The sequence below is a fragment of the Oryctolagus cuniculus genome, chromosome 3 (genome assembly GCF_051225735.1).
Source record: "Oryctolagus cuniculus isolate XC-2025 breed Fujian yellow rabbit chromosome 3, ASM5122573v1, whole genome shotgun sequence".
Taxonomy (NCBI): Eukaryota; Metazoa; Chordata; class Mammalia; order Lagomorpha; family Leporidae; genus Oryctolagus; species Oryctolagus cuniculus.
This window is the reverse complement of record NC_142869.1, coordinates 68,491,188-68,516,797: the sequence shown is the minus strand read 5'-3', so window position 1 is coordinate 68,516,797 and position 25,610 is coordinate 68,491,188. Positions and strand designations below refer to the sequence as shown.

Below are 25,610 nucleotides of genomic sequence, written 5' to 3'. Positions count from 1 at the left end.
AGCTGACTGTTAGACACAGGAAACAAATTCTGAATACAGGCAGGTAGGAGAAGGGGCCCCAAGGGAGAGGCACACACTCAGCGGAGTTATAGGAGGGAGGAGACTGCATGAGCGGCAGACCTGTTTGAGCATGCTTATCAACTTCACTACGCAAAACCAGTTACTCCGGCTCTGACCTCTGAGCACCTCCCAAGGAGAACTTCAGTTTCACTCTGTTAACATATCTATGCAAAAAAAAAAAAAAAAAGTGGTTCTGGCAGATGCTCCCTGGGTAGCCAATAGGTTTTCACTTTATTAGCACAGATAGCCACCAGTCAGGGAAAGTTCCCCATTTTAAAACATATAAAACACTTGGTGTGTGGGGGGGGACCTGGGGACCTGCAGGTTGTGGCTTAGCTGGGTAAGCCGCTGCCTGCAGTGCCAGGATCCCATGCTGGCATGGGTTCCCGTCCCAGCTGCTCCACTTTGGAGTACATGAGAAAGCAGCGGAAGATGGCCCAAGACCTTGTGTGAAGAGTCAAATGGGTTTAATAGGCAGTCTGGAAATTGAGGGTGGCAAACGTTCCTCCAAAAGCAAGGTCAGCAAGGTCAGAAGTGCCTGCCTCCCACTCCTTGGGAGCCTTCAATTTTATGAGAATAACAAAGGAGTGATGACTCCACTCTTCTGAACTCCCAGTTTATTGTGAAAACAAATTAGGTGTCCTGCCTTTGTGATGGCTCTTTCGTTTTATCATGAGCAAGCCAGACAGGATAAAGCATGGATCAGGTCTTTTGATGAGTTTTGTCCCCACCTTGTAACTGAATGTCAATCAAAATTGTGCTTAAAAACTGACTGCCATGGACCACTTTGGGGGTTTTTCCTCCTTTGGAAGCCCCTCTCCATGCCACTCTGGTTGGAAGTCTTTGACTCTAATAAATCTTGTTTTTAAGTCTCTCTGCATGGTCCCCTTGGAAAGTCTTCTTCCATAAGAGACAAAGAACTGAGGTAATTTTTCCACAGTCGTTTTCCTGCAACATTTAGGCTCTTGCACCCACATGAGGGACCTGGATGAAGCTCATCTGGCCATTACAATGAAGTGTAATTTTATACTAGAAACTCATGGAGATGTACAAGGGGGCTTCAGAAGATTCGTGGAAAATTCCCATGGTAATTCCATTTTCCATCAATTTTTTGAAGCCTGTGTATGTGTATAGGTTGAGCATTCCTAATCTGAATGCAGGGGCACTACAAATAAAACTACCTGCAGGCTTTGTGTATAAGGTGGAGCTTGAGGCTGGCCAGTGGGGCTGGGAGTCTGTGGGCCCCTCAGACATAAGTAGAATGTCCTTCACAAGCAAGCTGCCAGCTGTGGCTGGAAAGCCTGTCTCCAAACCAACTGGCATCTCCCCCACTAATAGTTTCTTGTTCCTAATGTGTGACCTTGCAGCTTTAAACCACACCTCTGCCGGCGCCGCGGCTCACTAGGCTAATCCTCCCCCTTGCGGCGCTGGCACACCTGGTTCTAGTCCCGGTCGGGGCGCTGGATTCTGTCCCAGTTGCCCCTCTTCCAGGCCAGCCCTCTGCTGTGGCCAGGGAGTGCAGTGGAGGATGGCCCAAGTGCTTGGGCCCTGCACCCCATGGGAGACCAGGAGAAGCACCTGGCTCCTGCCATTGGATCAGCGCCGTGTGCTGGCCACAGCGCGCTGGCCGTGGCAGCCATTGGAGGGTGAACCAACGGTAAAGGAAGACCTTTCTCTCTGTCTGTCTCTCACTGTCCACTCTGCCTGTCAAAAAAAATAAAATAAATAAATAAATAAATCACACCTCCAGGGTGGCTGCAATCTTTCAGAGCTGGCGAGGGAAGGGGCTGAGCACCTGGGGAGAGTTGAAACAGCTCCAAGAGACTCTGGTTATCTTGTGTGACCTTGTGGTTTCAAACTATGCCTTCAAGTTAGTTGCAATCTACCACTCAGAGCTAGCAGAGACCCTAAGGAGACAGTCTCTAGGAAACCCCTGCTCCCCCCTGTTGTCGTGGATCCGTTCTGAGAGGAGGAGCGTGGCGGGGTCAAGAGGCATGGAGTCACCACAAAGACCCCAGGAGTCGGGTGAAAGAGGGCTTGAGGTGAGCAGCCAGCGGACTCTTTTATTTCAGTTGGTACAGCAGCTTATATAGCAGAGGCAGCCAATCAGGTCAAAGGGCGGCTTATGCCCTAACCAATCACAGCCTGCTGCCAGGCAGGCTCCGTTGCCAGGTGGGTTCTGAAGCCATTCCTGAGTAACTGATGCTGGCTTGCCAGTGGCCATCTTGGCATGGCCTTCTCATTCCACCACACCCCCCTATCTCCATGAGCCCAAGCCAATCAACATACGTATGTGTAAACCCCTGTATAATGGGCACTTCCAATAGGATAACCAGTGACCAGATACTAATGCCTTAAAAACCTGGGACACTTTCTCAAAGCCAGTGTCAGGCTCGGGCACTCCGCCTGGTCTCCTCTCGGACCAGATGTTTTCTCTGTCGCTTGCTAATTGAATAAAAGTTTCTGCCTCTTTGCAAATTGTTTCCCAGCTTTTTTCTATACTAAGCTGAGGAAAAGAACCCACAAGACTTGTTCCAGCAACCTCCCCTCCGTGACCAGTAACAGAGTTGAAACATAAAAGAATTTGGTGTTTTGTTTTGGGTCCCATCCCCAAGATATTTTATTCAAACAAATCTGAAACGTGAAACGCCTCTGTCTCAAGTTTTGGAACAAAAAATATAAAGCACACGGTAAAGAAATTTTGTTATCTCTAAAGCTCACAAGCACTGGGGTGGATATAGAGAAGCAGCGGTGCAGTCTTATCTGTGGCACCATCTAAGGCTCTAGCCCCCTCTGCCTTTGCTAGAAGGCTAGATGGCCAGATGGCCCAACCACAGGTGTCAGTGTCAGTGTCAGCTCCACCTCCACCCAATGGGATTCGCTGCTCCTACTTCCCTGGGCAAAGGTTTAACAGGACCTGTTCCCCAAACACACTCTCTCTCTCATAGGCTCTTCCTCTTCCTCCAACTCCAGTGTTTGGTGTGTTTTGCGACAGCCTTACAGAGAAGAGACAAGAAGTAGCTTTTAGTGTTAACTACAACTTTTGAGGCTCTATGGATGAAACCAGTGGCACACATAGGCTAGTCCTGTTGTTGCAAGAAACCTGGAGAGGATGAGTCCGAGTTTGTGTCCTGGTGTAGACATGGATATATGAGACCGGACACAACAGTGAGAGTAGAAATTTTACTTAAGAAAAAGAGAAAAGCGAACAGTGAGGGTGAGAGACCAAGCCGCTGAGATCTGCAGTCTAAGGGTATTTGTCCTTAACACATTATCTCCAAGGCCCAGGCAGCCTCTTTTTTTTTTTTTCTTTAGATATATTTATTTGAAAGTCAGTGTTACACACAGAGGGAAGGAGAGGCAGAGAGATGTCTTCCATCCACCAGTTCACTCCTCAATTGGCTGCAACACCCGGCGCTGTGCCGATCCGAAGCCAGGAGCCAGGAGCTTCTAATCCAGGTGTCTGTCCCACATAGGTGCAGGGGCCCAAGGACTTGGGCCATCTTCTACTGCTTTCCCAGGCCATAGCAGAGAGCTGGATCGGAAGAGGAGCAGCTGGGACTAGAACTGGCGTCTACATGGGATGCCAGCACTACAGGGGGCGGTTTTACCGCTACTCCAGAGGCAGTCTTAATGGAGTCTTTTCTAACTTGTTTTTAGGTAAACCTAGATCTTGTCGTCATTGCTAAGTATTAGAAGGGGCTTCCATCCTGTTCTGCTTATTGTTGGGAAGGAGTTATTGTGGTTATTATTGTTGGCTTTACTCTGGCGCTCCCTCATCACGTTCACTACTTAGAACCCGTACAGAGTGCAGCAGGCCAGCTGGGACCCTAAGACAGAGATGAGGGCAGCAGCAGGTGGACAGGCATTGCAAATGCCCCTAGGCTGTCGACCAGAAATGGCCGCAGAGAACGCTTCAGGCTGGGCTGCCAACTCGGCCCCCGGGCCGGCAGTCCCTGGGACACCACGTGGGGCCCCACGCGCGGCGCTCACCATCCGAGCCTCAGTTTCTTCACCTGTGCAATGTTGGGAGACGGAGCGCTTCCGGAACGCGCTCGCAGAAGGCCCCCGCTGTAGGCCCCCTCCAGACTTTGGGTTGAGGTTGTGAGAGGAGAGGAAGAAGGAAGGTGTGGCTTGTTACAAAAGGGCGTGGGAATGGGGCCCATGGCCCCGCGGACCTCGCGGCAGGGCGTCGGGCGCCAACGGCCATCCGCAGGGCTCCCCGCGCCTAGCGGCGGGTCTGGCCTTTTGTCCACCTCGCTCGTGGGCGGCCCCGGCGCGCGTCCCGCCTCTAGGGGAGGGGGCGGGGCTTCGGCCGAGACGCGCGCGCACGCGCCGGCTCCGCCTCTGACCCCGCCTCCTTTCCCCTCTGGGCCCCGCCCAGCGGCGCGGGGGGCCGGCCTCCGGCGAGGGGGGCGGCGGCCGCGGCGGTGACAGCCGCTCCCCGCCCCCGCGGCCCGCCACGTCCCTCACGTACCGCCCGGCTGAGGCGCCAAGCGGCGACCTGGCGCCGGGGCTCCGGCTCCTCCAGCGGGGCTCGGCATGAGGCTGGCGCGGCTGCTGCGCGGAGCCGCCGCGGCCGGCTCGGGCCCGGGGCTGCGCGCCGCCGGCCCCCGCGACCGCCGCAGCCTCGCCTCGGACTCCGGCTCCGGCCCGGCGTCGGAGAGCGGCGTTCCGGGCCAAGTGGACTTCTACGCGCGCTTCTCGCCGTCCCCGCTCTCCATGAAGCAGTTCCTGGACTTCGGTGAGTGCGGCGCGGGCCTCAGGCCTTTGTGCGCGGCCCGGGCTGGGGGCTGTGGTCGCCGGGGCCCGCGCTGGCGCCCCGTCGCCCCCGGAGCGCCCTCTCGTCCCTAACGTCTCCCCGCTCGGCGCCTTGGGTGCTTCCTTCCTCCCTCGCGGGGGCCCCTCTCACGGCTCAGGTAAATGGGGCGTGGGGCTTTTCACTCCGTGGTTGAAAACAAACCCGCCGGGCCGCGGGCGGAATGACGCCCCGCCTTCCGGCGCACGTGTGCTGCGCGCTCGGGGCCGGCTCCCTTCGGAGCTGCAGGCTCAGGTGAGAGCCGCGGCGTAGACGCCTCCGGGAATCGCCTTCGGATTCCGCGGAGGGCTGAGAAACGCGCCTCTTGCCCACGATGATTGCACAGGACTTGGCAAGGGAAAGCAAGTTAGAAGCGGTCTCGTGTTTTCTTGGAATGTTTTCCTGGCCGGTGGCTGAAGGGTGCTGCCACCGACCAGGGTTTCATCCGCCGCTGGCAGACGGGTCTTGAGCGCGTGTAAATTGCATCGGTACCAGGTGTTGTGGAGTTGGCCGCGTGCACGCTGGTTTTCTCGAGGTGCGCGACAGATTGCAGAAGGAAGTGCGGATGGGGCGTTTCGCTTCGACTTCCAGCACGGAGTGAGCAAGGACAGGGGAGGACAGGTATCAGCTGTTAACAGTAAAAGTTTGAGTAGAGAAAGTTATCTTCGCGCTAGGAGTGCTACCAGGTCACCAGCATTGTTAGTGGACTCCAAAGATACCGACATCGCTGGTGACTTTATCTAAAAATTGGTTTCCAGTGGCAAACTTTTTTTTTTTTTGGCTCGCAGCCTTCCGTTTTTGTTTTTCCTAGGATGATGAAAGGGTGAACTTGACCTTGTTCGAAAGTATGCTATTTAAACTTTCACAAGACTATGTTGTCCTTTAGTGCTAGAATGTCCTTTAATGTCCTTTAATGCTGATTCCTAGTATTGACAGTCTTAGTTTTGCTAAGGTTGTCTCTGCTAAAGTAGCAACGTTAATTTAGCTTAAAATCCGTTACTGAAATAATCCGAGTTTTTAGCTTACTTTAAAAAAAAAAAGATTTATTTGACGAGAGAGAGATCTTCCATCCTCTGGTTCACTCCCCAGATGGCCCCAACAACCAGGACTGGACCAGGCGGGAGCCAGGATCTTCTTCCGGGTTCCCCAAGTGGGTGTAGGGTTGCCCCTAGACTTGGACCATCCTCTGTTGCTTTCCCAGGCACATTAGCAGGAGACTGGATTGGAAGTGGAGCAGCTGGGACTCTTAACTGGTGCCCATAGGGGATGCTGGTGTGCAGAGGGTGGCTTAACCTACTGTGCCACAGCACCAGCCCCTAACTTTATTTATTTATTTATTTATTTATTTATTTATTTATTTATTTTTACAAAGCTTATTTGGCAGGCAGGCATGCTGCAGAAAAGCTCCCGTCCACTGGTTCATTCCTCCAATGCTCGTAACAGCAGAGACTAGGGCATGCTAGAGCAGGGAGTGAGGATCTCAATCCAGGTCTCCCTAGCAGGAACCCAATTACTTGAGCTGTCGCCCCTGCCTCACAGATCTGTATTAACAAGAAGCCAGAGTCAGGAGCTGGGGCCAGTGTGAAGCCCAGCCATTCTGACACGGGATGCTGTTGTCTTAACGGCCTGGTTAGACACCCTCTTGTTTAGTTTACCTTTAGACCAAATGGAGCTGCTTGCCAAAGGTCATTATCTGACTGTTCTGCTTAGGGTCCTGATACGGAAGGGTAGGAAGCGGCAGGTGGCTTTCAGGAATCTGTCAGTTGTATGGGACCTACTTGAAGAGGATTGCTGAGCAGGTGTTTGTGTTTATTTTTTAATGCCTGAAAGCCCTCCTTGTTGCTGCTGGTAATTAGTATAAGTGGTTCTACCTGGCCTCAATCTTCCCATTACAGGTAAAAGTTTCCCAGTTTCTTGGATAAGTCTTCACACTTTCTAGAGTTAGGGGACAGATTTTCTAAATGGTAGCAGCAGTAGAGTGGATAGGGTAGGATAGGCTTGTCAGGTTCTACTGTTGGGTGCTGAGCCTGACTCAGACACGGCTGTGGTTACCTTAGTTGTAAGAGGATCTTGGATGTTGCATTACAGTAATGATGCAGCAAAGGGAGATAGCAAAGTACTTTAATTGTAGAGAGCCATTTAATTGAAATGGCAGGGACTGGAAGGTCATTCTGGGGTGTGATGTCCCTAAAGGCTAGGTTATCCCATCCTTCTCCCGCAGGCACGGGATATCTTCACCTCCTGGGCCCTTCCCAGCACTGGGGTGATTGAGAACTCTTGTGTTTCTCTCTGCTGCCTGACTTCTGCCGATGGCTTTTATTTACTGCTTTCCCTGTGGCCTTTGGTTGCAGGATCGGTGAATGCTTGCGAAAAGACCTCATTTATGTTTCTGCGGCAGGAGCTGCCTGTTAGATTGGCAAATATAATGAAAGAAATAAGTCTCCTTCCAGATAATCTTCTCAGGACGCCATCTGTTCAGTTGGTGCAAAGCTGGTAAGATTCCCATGTTGTGTTTGCGATGTCCGTGGAGTTGAGAGTTTTACTCAGTGTTAAAGTAAATGCTTTCTTACTCTTCAGGGGAGTCTTAAGGCAATAGCGATATTTCTCTTCCTTTCTTCTTTTTGGTGAATCTGGGTTTGCTTTCTGAATGCAGCCGGAGCCATGCAGAAGCACAGACAAGAGCTCTAAGATTTGTGTTATAATATCTGCAGGGATATTGTAAGTGGAATGCCTACCATCAGTGAGTGGCTGGGTATTTATACACATTACCTTTCATCTCTTTATCCACCCTGCATCCTAGATATTTTTAAATTCCATTTTGCATATAAGTAAACTGATGCACAGAAAGTAATAGTAGATGTGGAATTCAAACCCAGATTTGTATCTACTAAACCATGCGTGGTCAGAATGATGAAATACATTAACACGTGTATCTTTTATAAACTGAATTTACTTTATTAAAGTAGATCTTTTTGGACATCACAAAAGTTAAAGTTTATTCTTCCATTTAAAGACAGAAGTTACTGGAATCATTAACTAATTTCTCTCCCTAAAATAACACTAGGAGGTGTTAAGGGTATATACTCATGTGACAATTGATGTGCAGCCTTTGCTGTTAATAGTACTAATTTTAAAAGTATTCTTGTAAGCACTACATGTTTCAAACAAGAGAGATGACCAGAGGTACATTGTATATTGACAAATGTAGCTGCAAGATACTTCCCAGTTATAATTTGTGGAGTTCCTCATTTTGCTGTCCGCAAAATGTTTGTGGGAGAAGCATAAGCAAAAGCAATGTGGCCATTCTGTATATGATAATCAGATGCTCTCTAGGCCAAGTATGGAGAAGTTGAAAAGGCGGTTTAAGAGGCATTGGTTAGGCATTGTGATGGAATATAAATAAAAATTTTCAAGGAAATTGCTTTTCTGTTTTTTTAAATTTTTCATTAAAAATGGAAATTGTTGCTTTTTGAATGGTCTGGTCTGTGCCTTGCACATTAAAGATACTCAAATATCTGTTGAGTAAAGAGCATAGTTTTTCCTGCCAAGGAAGAGAAAATTAAGGGTGAGAGTGGCACAGCAGCTATCTGAATCACTTGACCTGGAATGCAGGGAGGCACAGGCTGGTCAGGAACAGCTTGCCAAACCAGCCTATGGATTTAAGATTTAGAAATGCTCACTTCCCCTGGACGCCTGCTAACTGGGCGCGGTCATAGATAAAGAGCTTTCCAGCAAGCCAAGCAGATCTTACACTGTTGAAAAGGTACTTGAATCCTCCTGAAATATTTTTAGCTCTGACCCTGCAGTGCCATTGTACTTGGCTACATGACCTTGAAAGTCAAGTGGCCTTCCTCATTTTGCTTATTCCTAAAAGCGTGCTTTGTTAGCTTGACTTGTTAGGTACATTAAAAACTTAACTTTTCATCACTGTGTGTTTTTGTTCATTTCTGTTTAAAAGAAGTATTTGGTAGATTATAGGCTTTCAACAAATATTTGTTGCCTGACCATAACTGTCTGAAATTCAGATTTTAAAGCACAGGCATTTAAGTTATACTCTTAGATTAAGGTAGGCTGGCCTGCTTGTTTTATGGTATCTCGACTGCTCTAGATCCTATAATAATTGGTGACAGATTCAAGTCTTATGATAATCAGTATTTATACTATAATGTACAGTGGGGCTTAAAAAATTTAAAACTATTTTGGGGTATAGAACTTAAAAAGGAGTAGGAAATCTTAAAATTCTTATCAAATTTAACCTAAGCTTTAAGGGGAAAGTGTGTACTTTCTACCACTTTGTGTGTAGTACTTTGCTCAAACATGAAGAGTATAAAAATCCTACTTCAAACATTTATAGCAGTACTGTAAATGAAAAATTTATGAAATGGATAAAGTAACTCTTGAGCTAATTTTTACCACACTGATTTTTCAGAATGTAGAAGAAAACATGGGCTCTTGATTTGTGTTTTAGGTACATCCAGAGCCTTCAGGAGCTTCTTGATTTTAAGGACAAAAGCGCTGAAGATGCAAAAGCTGTTTATGAGTAAGTATACTATATTGACCCTGTTCTGAACACAACTTTATGCTTTTACCTGTTAACACATTTTTTAGACTGTCTTTAAAGGGGATGACAACAAAAATTTATTTTCATCTTGTTTGAAAGAGGGACATAGAGTGAGATAGCAAGAGAAACAGATCTGCCATCTGCTGTTTCACTTTCCAAATGCCCTGAACATCCAGGGCTGGCCCAGACAGAAGCTGGGAGCCAAAACCTGTCTGTGTCTCCCATCTGAGTGGCAGGGACCCAAGTTCTGAGCCATCACCTGCTGCCTCCTAGGATGTGTGGAGTTCCAGGCTCCTGCCATTGTGATCATATGGGGAGTGAATCAGTGGATGGAAGATCTCATCTTCCTGTCACTTTCCTTTCAAATGTCTTTTTTTTTTTTTAAGTCAACATTAGAAGGACTGGTGTTGTGATATAGCGTGTTAAGCTGCCACTTAGACCAGCATCTTGTATTGGAGTGCTGCTTACGTCCCAGCTGTTTTGCTTCCATCCAGCTTTTCGCTCATGTGCTTGAAGCAGCAGAGGATGGCCAGGTACCTGAGGCCCTGCCATCCACTTGGGAGACCCAGATGGAGTTCTAGCTCCTGGCTTCAGCCTGGTTCAGAGTGTTGGAGCCATTTGAGGAGAAAATCAGTGGATGAAAGGTCTTTCTCTCTCTCTTGGTCTCTCCCTCTTTCTGTCACTCTGCCTTTTTTTTCAATTTAATAAATAAATCTTTTTGAATAAGTAAACATTAGAACCTCCTGAAAACATTCATGAAGTGAATCTAGAAAATAAATGGGCAGTCAAGCAGAATAATAGCTTTTTTTTTTTTTTAAGAGCTATTTATTTATTTGAAAGGCAGAGTAACAGAGAGAGAGAGAGAGAGAGAGAGAGAGAGAGGTCTTGCATCTGCTGATTCTCTCCCCAGATGGCAGCTGCACTGATGAAGCCAGGAACCAGGAACCAGGAGCTTCTTCTGGGTCTCCCACGTGGGTGCAGGAGCCCAAGGACTTGGGCCATATTCTGTTACTTTCCTAGGCCATAGCAGAGAGCTGGATCAGAAGTGGAGCAGCTGGGGCTCGAACTGGAGCCCGTATAGGATGCAGCACTGCAGGTGGTGGCCTTACCTCGCTATGCCACAACGCAGGACCTAGAATAATACTTTTTTTTTTTTTTTTTAAGATTTATTTATTTGAAAGGCAAAGTTAGGGAGAGAGGGAGGGAAACAGAGATCGTGAGAGAGAGAGAGAAACAGACACAGAGAGATTGTCCATTTGCTGGTCCACTCCCCAAAGGCCACAGCAGCTGAGACTGGGCCGGGCCAAAGCCAAGAGCCTGGAACTCCATGTGGGTCTCCCACGTGGTTGGCAGGTGCTCAGACACTCAAGTCATTTTCTCCTGCTTTCCCAGATACATTAGTAGGGAGCTGAATCAGAAGTGGAGCAGCTGAGACTTGAACTGGAATAACCCACTGCCCCCCACCCAGCCACTGCTTTTGTTTAAAAGAGATGAAATAAACAGAAGTAATGAGAATGTTGAGTTGCATATTTTTTTAATGGTGGTACAAGAAAAATGCATAACCAAAAGGACATACTTTTTATTTTTAAGATTTATTTATTTTTTTATTTGGAAAGCAGAGTTATAGAGAGAGGCAGAGAGTCTTTCATTCATTGGTTCACTCCCCAAATGGCCACAATGGCTGGAGCTGGGCCAATCTGAAGCCAAGAACCAGGAGCTTCTTCTAGGGTCTCCTGCAAGGGTGCAGGGGCCCAAGCACTTGGGCCGTCTTCTGCTGCTCTTCCAGGCACGTTAGCAGGGAGCTGGATTGGAAGTGGAGCAGCCAGGACTCCAACCGGTGCCTATATGGCATGCCAGCACTGTAGGTGGTAGCTTTACCTGCTACGCCATGACACTGGCCCTACTTACTGCTTTTGAAGAGTTTTGTTGTTTGGGTTTTGGTGTAACAATTAGTTTTTTTTTTTAATTAAAAGATTTATTTTATTTATTTGTAAGCCAGAGTTACACAGAGAGTGAAAGAAAGGCAGAGATTACAGAGAGGTCTTCCATCTGCTGGCTCACTCCTCAGATGGCCACAACGGCCAGAGCTGCGCTGATCTGAAGCCAGGAGCTTCTTCTAGGTCTCCCATGTGGGTGCAGTGGCCCAAGGACTTGGGCCATCTTCTACTGCTTTCCCAGGTCATAGCAGAGAGCTGGATCAGAAGAGGAGCAGCTGGGACTAGAACCAGTGCCCATATGGAATGCCGGCGTTTCAGGCCAGGGCTTTAACCCACTGTGCCACAGCGCCAGCCCCAACAATTAGGTTTTGAAACTAATAACAAACTGTAAATTCCAGAAGTGTTTAGAGCAGTGATGACATTGAGGTTAGTTAGTACTCAAGATGATGACTTTGGAGGGGAGTGTGAAGTCTGATGAATGTGTTGGGAAAATGGTTTTGTTTCTTCATGATGAAGACTTCCCTCCACTCCCTTGTTTAGTTGTTGAAATTAATCATGCATTGTCTCCTAAGTGATAGAAAAAGGAAGGATGGATGATTTGCAAGTTTTTCGTTTAATGCCAGTCTACTTTTCCTCTTCTATTTTGTGAACTCAGAGGATGAATGGAAATAGAATTCTTTTCTACTTTTCTGTTCTGCGTGGTGCTTTCTGTCTTTGAACCCTGGGGAATGGTTCCCCACAGACACTCTATTGGCTCATTCATTGTGATTCCTTACAGAGTAGGTGTTCCCTGGAAGCAGGTTCTCTGTCTTCTCTTATGCAGGGTGGCCCTGGAACACCACCCTCATCGAGAGCTCATGTGGCCTTCCTTGGTACTGTTGAAGAAAGCGCTTCACAGTTTTATGGCAGCCTTCCTCTTAAGAGTCCTAGAATTAAATTTTGAAAGTTATATATTCAAGGTATTTTTACCCTCATGGATTTGGTATATTTTCTGATCTGAAATTCATAAGTAAATGTAGAAAAGTGCACTGATGTTCCTTTGATTGGAATTTCTTGTTAGGGATTTCTTGTCTGGTATAGTTGTTTCAACTTACATTAAAGTATTCATTTCTAAATGTTTGGCTGTTTTGACAGAAGGGTTTGCTTAGCTTTACAGATACTGTGATCCGGATCAGGAACCGCCACAATGACGTCATTCCCACAATGGCTCAGGGAGTGATTGAATACAAGGAGAGCTTCGGGGTGGATCCTGTCACCAGCCAGAATGTTCAGTACTTCTTGGATCGATTCTACATGAGTCGCATTTCAATTAGAATGTTGCTCAATCAGCACTGTAAGTGTCCAGAAGTCAAGAGAAGAAGCCACATAAAATGTGCTGGTGTACTTTAAATTTATTTAGAAAACTTTCTCTTAGAACATTTAGTTTTACTCTTTTGCTTGTTATGAAAAGTAAGTAGACTACCATACAAAGGGGGTGTTTTAATTGAATGTAAAATACTATGTTTTTAATATAGGAAATATTTGCTTCATTACCTAGTACCCTTTAGAGAAACAATATTCAAATCTGGAAAAGGGTATTAACTTATTTTGTTCATTTTCTGTTTTTATTTTTTGTTAGCCTTATTGTTTGGTGGGAAAGGAAGTCCATCTCATCGAAAACACATTGGAAGCATAAATCCAAACTGCAATGTAGTTGAAGTTATTAAAGGTAAATACATTTCTCCTTCAAAATGTATGCAGAATTCAAAGCTGTTGAGTGTATTTCTTGCTATTAAGACAATACTGTTTGTATCATGTTACAAAATGTTAGAAGCAAGTATGTGGATTCAAAAATAACTTCATAACATTAAATTATGCAGTATGTATAGGATGAATATTTTGTCAGTACAATTCTTTGTTAGGGGATATTTTATTTTATTTTATTTATTTATTTATTTTTTGACAGGCAGAGTGGATAGTGAGAGAGACAGACAGAGAGAAAGGTCTTCCTTTTGCCATTGGTTCACCCTCCAATGGCCGCCACGGCTGGCGCGCGCGGCCGGCGCACCGCACTGATCCAAAGCCAGGAGCCAGATGCTTCTCCTGGTCTCCCACGGGGTGCAGGGCCCAAGCACTTGGGCCATCCTCCACTGGCTTCCTGGGCCACAGCAGAGAGCTGGCCTGGAAGAGGGGCAACCGGAGCAGAATCCGGCGCCCCGACCGGGACTAGAACCCGGTGTGCTGGCGCTGCTAGGTGGAGGATTAGCCTAGTGAGCCGTGGCACCGGCCTGTTAGGGAATATATTATGATACTATAGGGGCATCTGTTTAACTTCAAAACATCCCTGCACTCCACCTTTTTTTTTTTTTTTTTAGTATTCCTATGATTTATGTTTTATGTTGTTTACAGTTTATTTACTTATTTGAAAGGCAGAGTAACAGAGACAAGAGATAGAGATAGAGCCATCTTCCTTCCACTTGTTTGCTCACCAAATGCCTGCAACAATGAGGGCTGGACCAGGCCAAAACCAGGAGCTAGGAACTCCCTCTGGGTCTCCCATTTGGGAAGTGGGAACCCAAGTACTTGGGTCATCCTCTGGCATAATAGCAGGATGCTGGATGAAGAGCTGAGGTGGAACTCAATGCCAGACAGTCCAGTATGGAATGCGGGTGTCCCAAGTGGTGGCTTAACCAGTTGTGCTGCAGTGCCTGCCCCCAACCCACACTGCCCCTTTTCAATTCCTTATATTGGGAGCAATGATTTATAACAGTTTGGTTTGCATCTTTTCACACATCCTTTTAGTTCATGTACTCATATGCTTGCACAGTTGTTGATCTTATTGCTTGTTGTTTTTAGAAAATGGGATACTATACATTTTTCTAAAGTTTTACAAATACCATGTCATTACGGGTGGATCCACCCAAAATACTTTGTCTATCTGAGGCACAGATAGAGGGAGCTCCCACCCACCAGCCTTCTCCCCAATTATGTGCACTCTCAGGGGAGCAGAATCTGGTTTTAGGGAGTTAATCCAGGTCTCTTGTGTGAGTGGCAGAAACTCAAACACTTGAGCCATCACCTACTGCCTTTTAGGATCTATATTAGCAGGAAACTGGAGTCAGGAACTGGAGCTAGGGAATCAAATTCAGCCTGATGTGGGATTCTGGCATCCTAACTGTGTTTAAACTGCTAGGCCCAGCACCCATCCTCACCCCAAGTTTTTAAATGGCTATATGGGGTATATCAATATGCATTGATCTGTCCTCTTGTTGATTCACAGTTTGTTTTCATTTTTTCCTATTATCAGCAGTACCAACAGCCTGAATTTGAGTCCCTACTCCTCTTCCCATTCCTGCTAATACACAACCTGGGAGGCAGCAAGTGATGGCTCAAGTGGTTGGGTTCCTGCCACTCACGTGGGAGACCCAAATTGTGTTCTATGTTCCCGACTGTTGCTGGCATTCTACTAAGCTATATTCTGGACCTTAGTGTGGAAGAGCAGTGGAAGAAGTTACCCAGTTGAAAATAGAGTTGGTTAGTGGTTTCCTACAGCCATGCTAACTCTTGCTCCATGGTGATACTAAATAAAAATCAGTGTTTGAATGAACTAGTGGGTGGGAGCTCTGTCTCTCAGCCACTCAAATCAGTAAATAAATAAATGCAAATTTAAATGCATGTAAAATTTTGATACTTCCAAAGAGATATCAAACAGTGGATTAGAATACCTATTTCCTAGCCGGCGCCGCGGCTCACTAGGCTAATCCTCCGCCTTGCGGTGCCGGCACACCGGGTTCTAGTCCCGGTTGGGGCGCCGGATTCTGCTCCGGTTGCCCCTCTTCCAGGCCAGCCCTCTGCTGTGGCCCGGGAGTGCAGTGGAGGATGGCCCAGGTGCTTGGGCCCTGCACCCCACGGGAGACCAGGAAAAGCACCTGGCTCCTGGCTCCTGCCATCGGATCAGCGCGGTGCGCTGGCCGCAGCGCACCGGCCGCGGCGGCCATTGGAGGGTGAACCAACGGCAAAGGAAGACCTTTCTCTCTCTCTCTCTCTCTCACTGTCCACTCTGCCTGTAAAAAAAAAAAAAAAGGATACCTATTTCCTAAACTTTGTCCAACTCTAATTTTATGCTATAGCTATTGTAATACATATATTTTTTGTTCTGCTTTGTAATGTATTTTTCCATACCAAATTTTTTATGATTATATCTCATTCTTTATGATAATTAGGCTGCATCATATTACAGTTAGACTGTCCTCAAACTAGGATTGCTATGTGTATTTTCTTAGAGTTTAAATTTTTCATTTATTAATACTATTGGCATCTTAATGCATGAAAGAGAAATAAATTTACTTAATGCCTTCTTTTGTTTTGATTCAAACTAGATGGCTATGAGAATGCTAGGCGTCTGTGTGATTTGTATTATATTAACTCTCCTGAACTAGAACTTGAAGAATTAAATGGTAAGCCTGATGTTATCTTTTCCTCAATGATTAGTTTTCTAATTGCCTAACATGGAGTAAGTTAGATTGGTTTTGACAGAGAAAGACCCTTTCATCAACTTCATTAGATATGAAGACTAATAGGATACAATCGTATTTGTGTGTGTGTATATATATAATAATCGTGTATATAATTTAGTTGGATTCTTTGTGAAAGCATTTTTGCTTTTTCCTTTTTTTTTCCCAATTTTTTATTTATTTGAGAGGTAGAGAGCCAGAGAGGTGGAGATAGAGAGCTCCCATCTGCTTATATACTCCCTGAATGTCCAAGAGCTGAGCCAGGGCCAGAGCCAGAACTCAATCCGGGTGTCCCATGAGATGCTGGGAGCTCAATTACTTGAGTCATCACTGTTGCCTTCCAGAGTCTGCATTGAAACTGAAGTCAGGAATTGAACCTAGGATCTCTGATGTGAGATGTGGGCTTCTTAACGACAAGGCTAAACATCTGCTCCTGTTTTCCTTATTTTTAGTTGAAACTTAAATTATTTGCTCACATCAAAAAAAAAAAAATGTTTAACTTATTTGAAAGGCAGATAGAGAAAAACAGATTATCCATTTGCTGATTCACTCCCCAAATGTCTACAATAGCCTCAGCTGAGCCAGGCCAAAGGCAGGAACACAGTCCCATTCTCCCAAATGGGTGGTAAGGGACCTAGCCACTTGAGCTATCACTTGCTACCTCCCAGGGTAAACATTAGCTGGAACCCGGAACCAGGAGTGGAGTAGAGACTCCAGCCCAGGTACTCTGATACTGTATGTGGGTATCTCAAGTTGTGTCTTAATTGCTATACCAGATGCCTGCCCCTCTTTGCTTATTTTTTTTCTGGTTAGTCATAGAAAAATATGCTGAGAAAATTGCATTTGACTTTTAACATACTGCTTCAGAATTGTAAGGTTTGTCCTTTTCCTGGTTCCTGAATTGTAAATGACCTTTTATTGGTAGGAAATGGAAAGACTGAAGATGTAAAAGAGGAAAGAAAGGTGCTCATCTGCTTGGGAATGTCTTTCTCTCCACTGGTCTTGTTTTTATCCTAAGTGGCACCTGTGGGACCTAAAGGATTGATATGTTGGAAAGAGATTGATGAGTCTCACTGTTTTTCTTAGAGGTGTGGTAATTTGACAGAGGGGAATGCATTTCTTAAGAGAATACTTTCAGAAGGGGAAAGAATAAAATTAAATAGGCTTTTACTAAGCTGTATTCTGGACCTTAGAGTGGAAAAGTTACCCAGTTAAAAATAGAATGCCTTGGTGGTTTTTTAAAGTCATGTTAAGTCTTGTTCCATGATGGTACTAGATAAGAACCACAATATACAAATGACAGTTTGGGAACCTGAGCAGCTGTGGAGTTTCCACACATGCTATTTATGGTCCTGAGAGGGAGTTTATTCAAAGGAGGGTCTGATTTATTGGTTGATTATTCTATAGTGAGTCTTATTTCTTTGCTGTACCAAAGGTTTTGTTTTATACTCTCCTCCCTGCCCCCAAGTAGGCTTCTAATGTTTGAGTGGAGAGTTAGTACCCCTTGAGAATCTGATGCTGGCTCAAATATTTCCTGTAGCTCTCTATCCATAGCAAATGCTGAAATAAAACAGACAGCGTTCTCCCCAAAGAAATGTTTAGAAAATGACTTTTTTAAAAAAAGAGTGTACTTTTGTGAATTGGACTGTGGAACACTTCCCTACTTTGAGTGTCCTTTAGAAAGATAAACTGTCATGTAGAAAAATGGTTAGATTGTTATGCAGGTTTTTAAGAAATAACCACAGTACTCTTGTCATATATAAATGGTTTTAAGTATGGGGTTCAAACACTGATACATGAAGAAATGGTGTGGCAGTTCTTCCCCAAATAATACTGTTCTCCATAGTTAATGTTTTCTTTTCATCACCACACAATTTATTCTTAAAAATGCTGTAAGCACATCTCTCTGTACTTTCATATTTTTCTCTTCTGCTCTGTAGCAAAATCACCAGGACAGCCAATACAAGTGGTTTATGTACCGTCCCATCTCTATCACATGGTGTTTGAACTTTTCAAGGTTTGTAAAATAGTATCACATAACCTTTGCCAGTGCTTTCCTGAGGTTCGGAGTCTACTCAGAAAGTCAGATATTCTACTAGGGTCTCCTGTTTCATTAAAAGATGCCATTCATGTTGCCAGAGATCTGCCTTTGCCAGCATGGACGGATGCCTCTGTGTAGTGAGAGCTCAGACTTTGGAGTGCACGAGACCTGGGTTTGAACCCCAGTTCTGTCACCTAATGTGTGTGATCTTCGGCAATTCACTCTTCTTCTCTGAGCCTCCATTTTCTGTCCTGTAAAACAAAGATGATTTTTGAAGATTATTTTTAGTTGATAACTAAAATAACATTGTAGATGTCTAGTACAATGGCACACATTGGTGCTCAGTAAAGTTATAATTTCATAAAATATTTAGAAGATTAGTTTATAATTTCTAGCTTCAGAGTACCACCAGTCTCAGTGATAAATCATCTTTTTTTTTTTTTTTTTTAAATCATCTTTTTTTTTTTAAAGGAAGGGGGCAGGAGAAGGTCACTTATTGACATACAGGTCTTTGTTATATTTACTGTTTTCTGGTTTTTTTTGTTGTTGTTGTTGTTTTTTTTTTTTTTTTTTTGATTTATTTATTTACTTGAGAGAGCTACAGAGAGGGAGAGACAGAGGAGAGAGGTTTTTCATCTGCTGGTTCACATCCCCAAATGGCCGCAATGGCTGGAGCTGGTCCAATCCAAAGCCATGAGCTTCTTCTAGGTCTCCCATGTGGGTACAGGGGCCCAAGCACTTGGGCCATCTTCTATTGCTTTCCCAGGCCATCAGCAGGGATCTGAAATGGAGCAGCTAGGACTAGAACTGGTACCCATATGGGCTGCTGGCACTGCAGGTGGATGTTTAACCTACTGTGCCACAGTGCTGGCCCTATATTTACCATTTACAATACATTTTGGAAACAAAATTAAATTGTGCTGATAATTTTGTAGTGTCTCCTCTCTACTCCCACCTCCTGGTGACGCTTGACAGGAAGATGGCTGAGGAGTGGCACAGGTGCCTGTAACTGCAAGTGGCTGCTTGCAGTTGGAAGCCAGTAGTCTCACACCTTGGTTAGCATGTCTCTGCCAGCTGCAGACTAACAGAGAGAAGAGATGGCTTTCATTCTGATAATGCGACACAGACATTCCCAAAACAGAAAAGCAGACTATCTTCGAGCAACAAGGGTTCTAAAATGCTCTTTTGCTCTAAGACAGCAAGATTGTATCCAGTACCTTCTAAAAATTTTTCCATTAGAGTGGTTAAATAAACAGTGATTGGCACTTAAAAGATTAAAACTAATTAGCTTTGGAAATTCCGGCCACACAAAGATCTGGTACCCTACAGTGCTTAATAAAACAGTTACCCCATATTGTATAAACTGTTTTATTTGATGTCAGTGACAGTGGCTTTTATCTGGAACCTCATCTTACACTGCCTTTGCTAGAAATGGAGGAGTCTCCTATTCCAGCCTGCTCTGTCTGGATTGCTGCTCCAGGGCCGTGACCCAATTCCCACCTCAGCCCTGTCTTTTTGGCTGCATCTAGTCTTTGTCAGCTTGTGCTCCCAGGCTACATGTAATGCTGGTGTCGTCTTGTTGGCATCATGTGTCCCATATTATTTAGATGAAAGTGATGAAAATAGTTTTATAAGGCAGTTATTCTTAGTTTCAAACTAGTGTAAATGTATTAGTTTCTCCATCATATTAGGATCATTGCTGTTACTATCATGAAAAAGATTTTCTTTTAGATGATTAAAATGGTTCTTAAAAATAGGGCTGAAACTACATTTTCAAAAATATGCTTTTGTCCATTATTTACTGAAATCATGGAGGCTTCTGGACAGACTTTTCTGCTTTAATATAAACTAGTTAAAAAGTTTTAGAAGTCTGGTTTTAGAATATATGCAGAATTTGGTTGGAATCTTTAAAATATGCTTCAAATTCCCCCAAGCTGACTCAGTTTTTAAAAAAGTAACTTTAAATATGGATGTAAGAATATGATTATTTGATCTCCATGGCCTTTAAATTTAAATAGTACATTTGTTTTTTTAAATTGCTAGCCTCTCTTTTAAAAAAACTGTTTTTTAAATGTAATTCTAATATATTTCAGAATGCAATGAGAGCAACCATGGAACACCATGCCGACAAAGGTGTTTACCCCCCCATTCAAGTTCATGTCACACTGGGTAATGAGGATTTGACCGTGAAGGTAAATGCTTCTATTTTTAAAATTGATCTACAGGCATACAAGGATAACCATACACATAATATCTGGAAGACATGATTTACTCTCAAAGGAAAAAAAGAAGTCTTGTCTAATAGATAATAAGCACATAGTTTCATTTATCTAGTAGCAGGTCATAGAATTAACCCTTCATTCCACTTCTGTTCTGGTCCCTAATCCAGGCAGTTCAAGTTAAAGTAAATCTTGGTGATAGTAGTTCAGCAGTCATCAATACTAACCACTTAGATGAGCAAGATCTAAAATATTTGGGTATTTGTAGCAATTATGAAATTAGGATAGTATGTTTCATTTTAAAGTATTTTTATTTATTTTTATTTAAAAGTTAAAGTGACAGAAAAGGAGAACTTCCATCTGCCGGTTTACTCCCCAGATGCCTGCAACAGCCTCTGTGTCTCCCTTGTGGGTGGCAGGGACCCAAGTACCTGGGTCATCAAATCATCTGCTGTCCCCCAGAGTATGTATTAGCCTGAAGCTGTATCAGAAGCAGAGGCGACTCAATTCCAGACACTCCAGTATGGGGTCTGAGTGTCCCAAGTAGTGGCTCAATCCAATGTGCCGCAACACCTGCCCCCTGATTTTTTCATTTTTAAACATTTTTATTTTGTTTCATTTGATTTTTATAACAGCTCCTTAATTAGGAGCACAGATAATTTTATCCTCAACTTCTGAGGTGGGAAACTAAGACACAGTGCTTAGTATTGTGTCATACAGGGAATAGATACCCCGGGATATGGAATTTGGTCCTTAGACTCCAGTTCTAGACCTTTCCCTAGGTGTTTGTTAGCTCAGTTTTCTCTTTTTAGAAATAATTTAAAATTCATTGTGAAAATAATAAGTGCAGAAATAGTTATGTCAGTTCCTAGCCATTTGTGGTCCTCATTGCTTAGAGATAGTTCTTTAGTTATTTCTTCTGGTATTTGCTACTATATGTATTTCTAAGTAGTATTCTGTCATTGCTATTTCTAGAATTCACATTTTAAACAGCAAATACTAGCTTTCTTTTGCAGTGGCTGAGAAGTTTATTCTCTTAAGTAGATTGTACCCGTTCCCATCCCTACTCTCTTCCTCAGTACCCTGTTCCCTGTATCATTTTCCCAGTGTTTAAATCCATACATGGCATTCTGGATTAAAAATTATCCTCTTGCAGAATTGTGAGGTTACCAGCTATTATTCAGTGGTTTTTAGTGTATTCACAGGTTGGGCAATCATCACCACTGTCTAATTTTAGAATACTTTAATCTCAAGAAAACACTCAAACATCCACTGTCCTCCTTCCCAGCCCCAGGCAGCCAGAAACTACTTTCTGTGTTTGGATTTTTCCATTCTGGACATACTATATAGTTGGAATTGTGCAATATGTGGTCTTTTTGTGACTGCTTTCTCTTGGCATGTATCAGCATTTCATTGATTTTTCTTGCCGAGTAATTCTGTTACATGCATGTAACACATTTTGGTTGTCCATTCATCAGTTGATGCCTTTCTTCTACACCTGTGATCTGTTTTGTTTCTATTTTTTGGTAATTATGAGTAACTGCTATAAACATTTGTGTTAAATGTTTTCATATAAAAATAACACTTTTGTTCTCTTACATATATGATATATCTAGGAGCTGAATTAGTGAATCATGTGTAACTATGTTTAATTTCTTTTTATTTTTATTTGAGTAGCAGAGAGACATAGAGACAGAGAAAAAACTCCCATCTGCAGATTCATTCCCTAAATGCCTGTAACAGCTGAGGTTGGACCAGGCTGAATCCAGGAGTTAGTAACTTAATCTGGGTTTCCCATGTCAGTGGCAGGAACTTGACTACTTGAGCCAGTACCTGTTGCCTCCCTGGATATACATTAACAGGAAGCTGGAATAGGGAGTGGAACTGGTTCTTGAACTCGGGTACCCTGATGTGGGATATAGGTGTTCCATGTGGTATTATAACTGCTACACCAAGTGCCTGCCTCCGCCATACTTTCTTGTATCTTTCTATGTCTTTTAATTTTTTTTAAAATGAAAACTAAACATTTAAAATGATTCAACAGTGGGGCAGGCATTTGGCACAGTAATTAAGCTGCCATGTGAGACTCCTATATGGAAATGTATAGGTTTGAGTCCTGGTTCCCTTCTATGTATTTAGCTCCCTGCTAATGCTGATAACCCTTTGGGTAGCAGGTGATGACTTAACTAGATGTCCCTGCCACCCACATAGGAGACCCAGATGGAATTCACAGCTTCTGACTTTGGCTTGGCCCAGTCCTAGTTGTTGCAGGTAGTGGTGGAACGAATCAGTGGATGGAAGATCTCTGTCTTTATCGCTCTGCTTTTCATATAAATAACACTTTTTTTTAATTAGAAAAAAAATAACTTGAGATTTGATACTACCTTCTCCCAAAGGTTTTTTTTTTTTTAGCGCGGCATGTGTGTGGGGGTGTCTGGTGACTTTTTTGAACTGTTTATAGTCTGTATTCTTTGTGTGTTGGTCAGTGAAACCTATTCTATTAGCTTAGTGGTCAGCTACTAATTGGACTGAGGTTTGCTGAAGTGCCTGAACCAATAACCCTTCCAACTTCCAACCCTTGGCAAGGGACCTGCACATAGGAGCATACCTTTGACACTCAGCTGGGCAGCTGACAACGTTGCTTGGCACGGAGCCTCAAAGTCAGTGGGGGCTTTCTCTTTTTCTTTTTTTAAATTTTATTTAAGTTACACAAGTTTCATATATACAGATTTAGGACATAGTGGGATATCCACTCCCACCCGTGCTCCAACCCTTCTTCCCCCTCCCTCTTGGATTTCTGTTCTTAATTTTTACCATGATTATTTTCAGTGTAATTAATGATCATGTAGTTAACCCTACTCTAAGTAAAGGAGTTCAACAAATAGTTTGAAAAGAAAGAAAAGAAAACAAAAACAAAACACTGTTCCTCAATGGAAGAGACAAGGGCTATAAACAATTATCTACTCTCGGCCGGCGCCGTGGCTCAATAGGCTAATCCTCCACCTTGCGGCGCCGGCACACCGGGTTCTAGTCCCGGTTGGGGCGCTGGATTCTGTCCCGGTTGCCCCTCTTCCAGGCCAGCTCTCTGCTGTGGCCAGGGAGTGCAGTGGAGGATGGCCCAGGTGCTTGGGCCCTGCACCCCATGGGAGACCAGGAAAAGCACCTGGCTCCTGGCTCCTGCCATCGGATCAGCGCGGTGCGCCGGCTGCAGTGGCGGCCATTGGAGGGTGAACCAACGGCAAAGGAAGACCTTTCTCTCTCTGTCTCTCTCTCTCACTGTCCACTCTGCCTGTCAAAAATTAAAAAAAAAAAAAAAAAAAAAAAAAAAAAAAAAAAAAAACAATTATCTACTCTCAAAATGTCTATTTTACTCCAATATATTACATTTGAGGTATTCTATTAGTTATGTTAAATCAGAGAAAACATGATATATTTTTGGGACTGGCTTATTTCACTAAGTATAATGGTTTCCAGTTATGACTATCTTGTTGCAAAAAACAGGACTTCTTTTTTTTTTTTCTTATAGCTTAGCAGTACTCCATAATGTATATATACCATAATTTCTATATCCATTTCATCATGAAAGGGTGATGTCCAGTTAATGGACATCTGGGTTGATTCCATATCTTTGTTATTGTGAATTGTGCTGCAGTGAACGTGGAGGTATAGATAACTTGTTCATATACTGAGTTCCTTTTTTTTTTTTTTTAAGAGATTCATTTATTTATTTGAAAGCCAGAGTCACAGAGAGGCAGTCAGAGAGAGAGAGAGGTCTTTCATCTACTGGTTTATTCCCCACATGGCCACAATGGATAGGGCTGGGCCAGGCTGAAGCCAGGAGCTTCTTCTGGGTCTCCCAATGTGGGTACAGGGGCCTAAGGACTTGGGCCATCTTCCACTGCTTTCCCAGGCCATAGCAGAGAGCTGAATTGGAAGTAGAGCAGCTGGGACTTGAACTGGCGTTCATATGGGATGCCAGCACCACAGGCAGTGGCTTTATTGGCTACACCATTGTGCTAGCCCCTGATTTCTTTTGATTTGGGTAAATTCTCAGGAGCGGGATGGCTGGGTCATATGGTAGGTCTGTATTCAGATTTTTGAGGTATTTCCATGCTGTCTTCCATAGTGGTTTCAACAGTTTATGTTCCCACCAACAGTGGCTTAGGGTGCCTTTTCCCCCCACATCCTTGCCAGTGTATGTTGTTTGTTGATTTCTGTATGAAAACCATTCAACCTGCGGTGAGGTGAAACCTCATTGTGGTTTTGATTTGCATTTCCCTAATGGGTAGTGATCCTGAACATGTTTTCATGTGTCTGTTGGCCATTTGGATTTCCTCTTTTGAAAAATGTCTGTTTAAGTTCTTTGCCTTTTACTTAACTGAGTTGTTTGTTTTGTTGTTGTGGAGTTTTTGAGCTCTTTATAGATTCTGGTTGTTAATGCTTTATCAGTTACATTGTTTTTTTTAAAGATTTATTTATTTATTTGAAAGAGTCACACAGAGAGGAGAGGCAGAGAAAGAGAGAGGTCTTCCATCCGATGGTTCACTCCCCAATTGGCTGTAACGGCCGGAGCTGTGCTGAACCAAAGCCAGGAGCTTTTTCCGGGTCTCCCACTTGGGTGCAGGGGCCCAAGCACTTGGGCCATCTTCTACTGCTTTCCCAGGCCACAGCAGAGAGTTGGATCGGAAGAGGAGCAGCCAGGACTAGAACTGGCGCCCATATGGGATGCCAGCGCTTTAGGCCAGGGTGTCAACCCGCCTCACCACAGCACCAGCCACAATCAGTTGCATTGTTTGCAAATAATTTCTCCCATTCTGTCAGTTATTCTTTACTTTGCTGAGTGTTTCTTTTGCAGTACAGAAGCTTCTCAATTTGATGTAATTCCCTTTGTTAATTTGGGCTTTGATTGCCTGTGACTCTGGGGTCTTTTCCAAGAACTGTGTGTGCCAATATCTTCCAAAGCTTCCCCAGTGTTCTCTAATAATTTGATAGTTTCGGGTTGTAGATTTAGGTCTTTAATCCATTTGGAGTGGATTTTTGTGTAAAGTGTGAGGTAGGTGTCCTGCTTCAAACTTCTGCATGTGGAAATCTAGTTTTCCCAGCAACATTTGTTAAAGAGACTATCCTTACTGTAGGGATTGGCTTTAGCTCTTTGGTCAAATATAAGTTGGTTGTAGATGCTTGGATTGATTTCTGGAGTTTCTGTTCTGTTCCATTGGTCTATCCATCTGTTTCTGTAGCAGTACCAGGCTGTTTCGATTATAACTGCCCTGTACTATGTCTTGAAATCTGATATTGTGATGCCGCCAGCTTTGTTTTTGTTGTATGAGACTGCTTTAGATATTCAGGGTTTCCTTTGTTTTCATATGAATTTCAGCACCATTTTTTCTAGATCTGAGAAGAATGTCTGGTATTTTGATTGGTATTGCATTGAATCTGTAAATTGATTTGGGAGAATGGACTTTTTACTTTTTTAAGATTTATTTTATTTATTTGAAAGA

At 44.0% G+C, this 25,610-nt stretch overlaps 1 protein-coding gene and 1 long non-coding RNA gene across 7 annotated transcripts in view; one reads left to right on the top strand and one right to left on the bottom strand.

The window, feature by feature from the left end:
• Nucleotides 1-3,356: 3,356 nt before the first annotated feature.
• LOC149127377 (uncharacterized) lies at nucleotides 3,357-4,368 on the bottom strand. 2 transcript variants are annotated; one of them, XR_016231512.1, is made up of 2 exons: nucleotides 4,077-4,368; nucleotides 3,357-3,595 (listed from the first exon to the last, which is right to left on the bottom strand). It is a non-coding gene; the product is annotated as an uncharacterized LOC149127377 (long non-coding RNA). The 2 variants fall into 2 exon arrangements; XR_016231513.1 differs by having other exon boundaries at nucleotides 4,054-4,351.
• Nucleotides 4,369-4,431: 63 nt separating this feature from the next.
• Nucleotides 4,432-25,610, top strand: part of PDK1 (pyruvate dehydrogenase kinase 1) — a 41,478-nt gene continuing 20,299 nt past the window's right edge. Inside the window, exons 1-8 of one of the 5 annotated variants that reach the window (XM_051848514.3) lie at nucleotides 4,432-4,804; nucleotides 7,210-7,351; nucleotides 9,327-9,398; nucleotides 12,505-12,689; nucleotides 12,975-13,064; nucleotides 15,715-15,792; nucleotides 17,790-17,866; nucleotides 19,984-20,082. In XM_051848514.3, the coding sequence (XP_051704474.1) occupies nucleotides 4,603-4,804; nucleotides 7,210-7,351; nucleotides 9,327-9,398; nucleotides 12,505-12,689; nucleotides 12,975-13,064; nucleotides 15,715-15,792; nucleotides 17,790-17,866; nucleotides 19,984-20,082 (945 nt within the window). In that variant the 5' untranslated portion in view covers nucleotides 4,432-4,602. Of the gene's footprint in view, nucleotides 4,805-5,016; nucleotides 5,480-7,209; nucleotides 7,352-9,326; nucleotides 9,399-12,504; nucleotides 12,690-12,974; nucleotides 13,065-15,714; nucleotides 15,793-17,789; nucleotides 17,867-19,983; nucleotides 20,083-25,610 lie in introns of those variants that run through there. The other 4 variants (XM_089329071.1, XM_051848515.2, XM_070070688.1 and 1 more) reach the window with 4 other exon arrangements.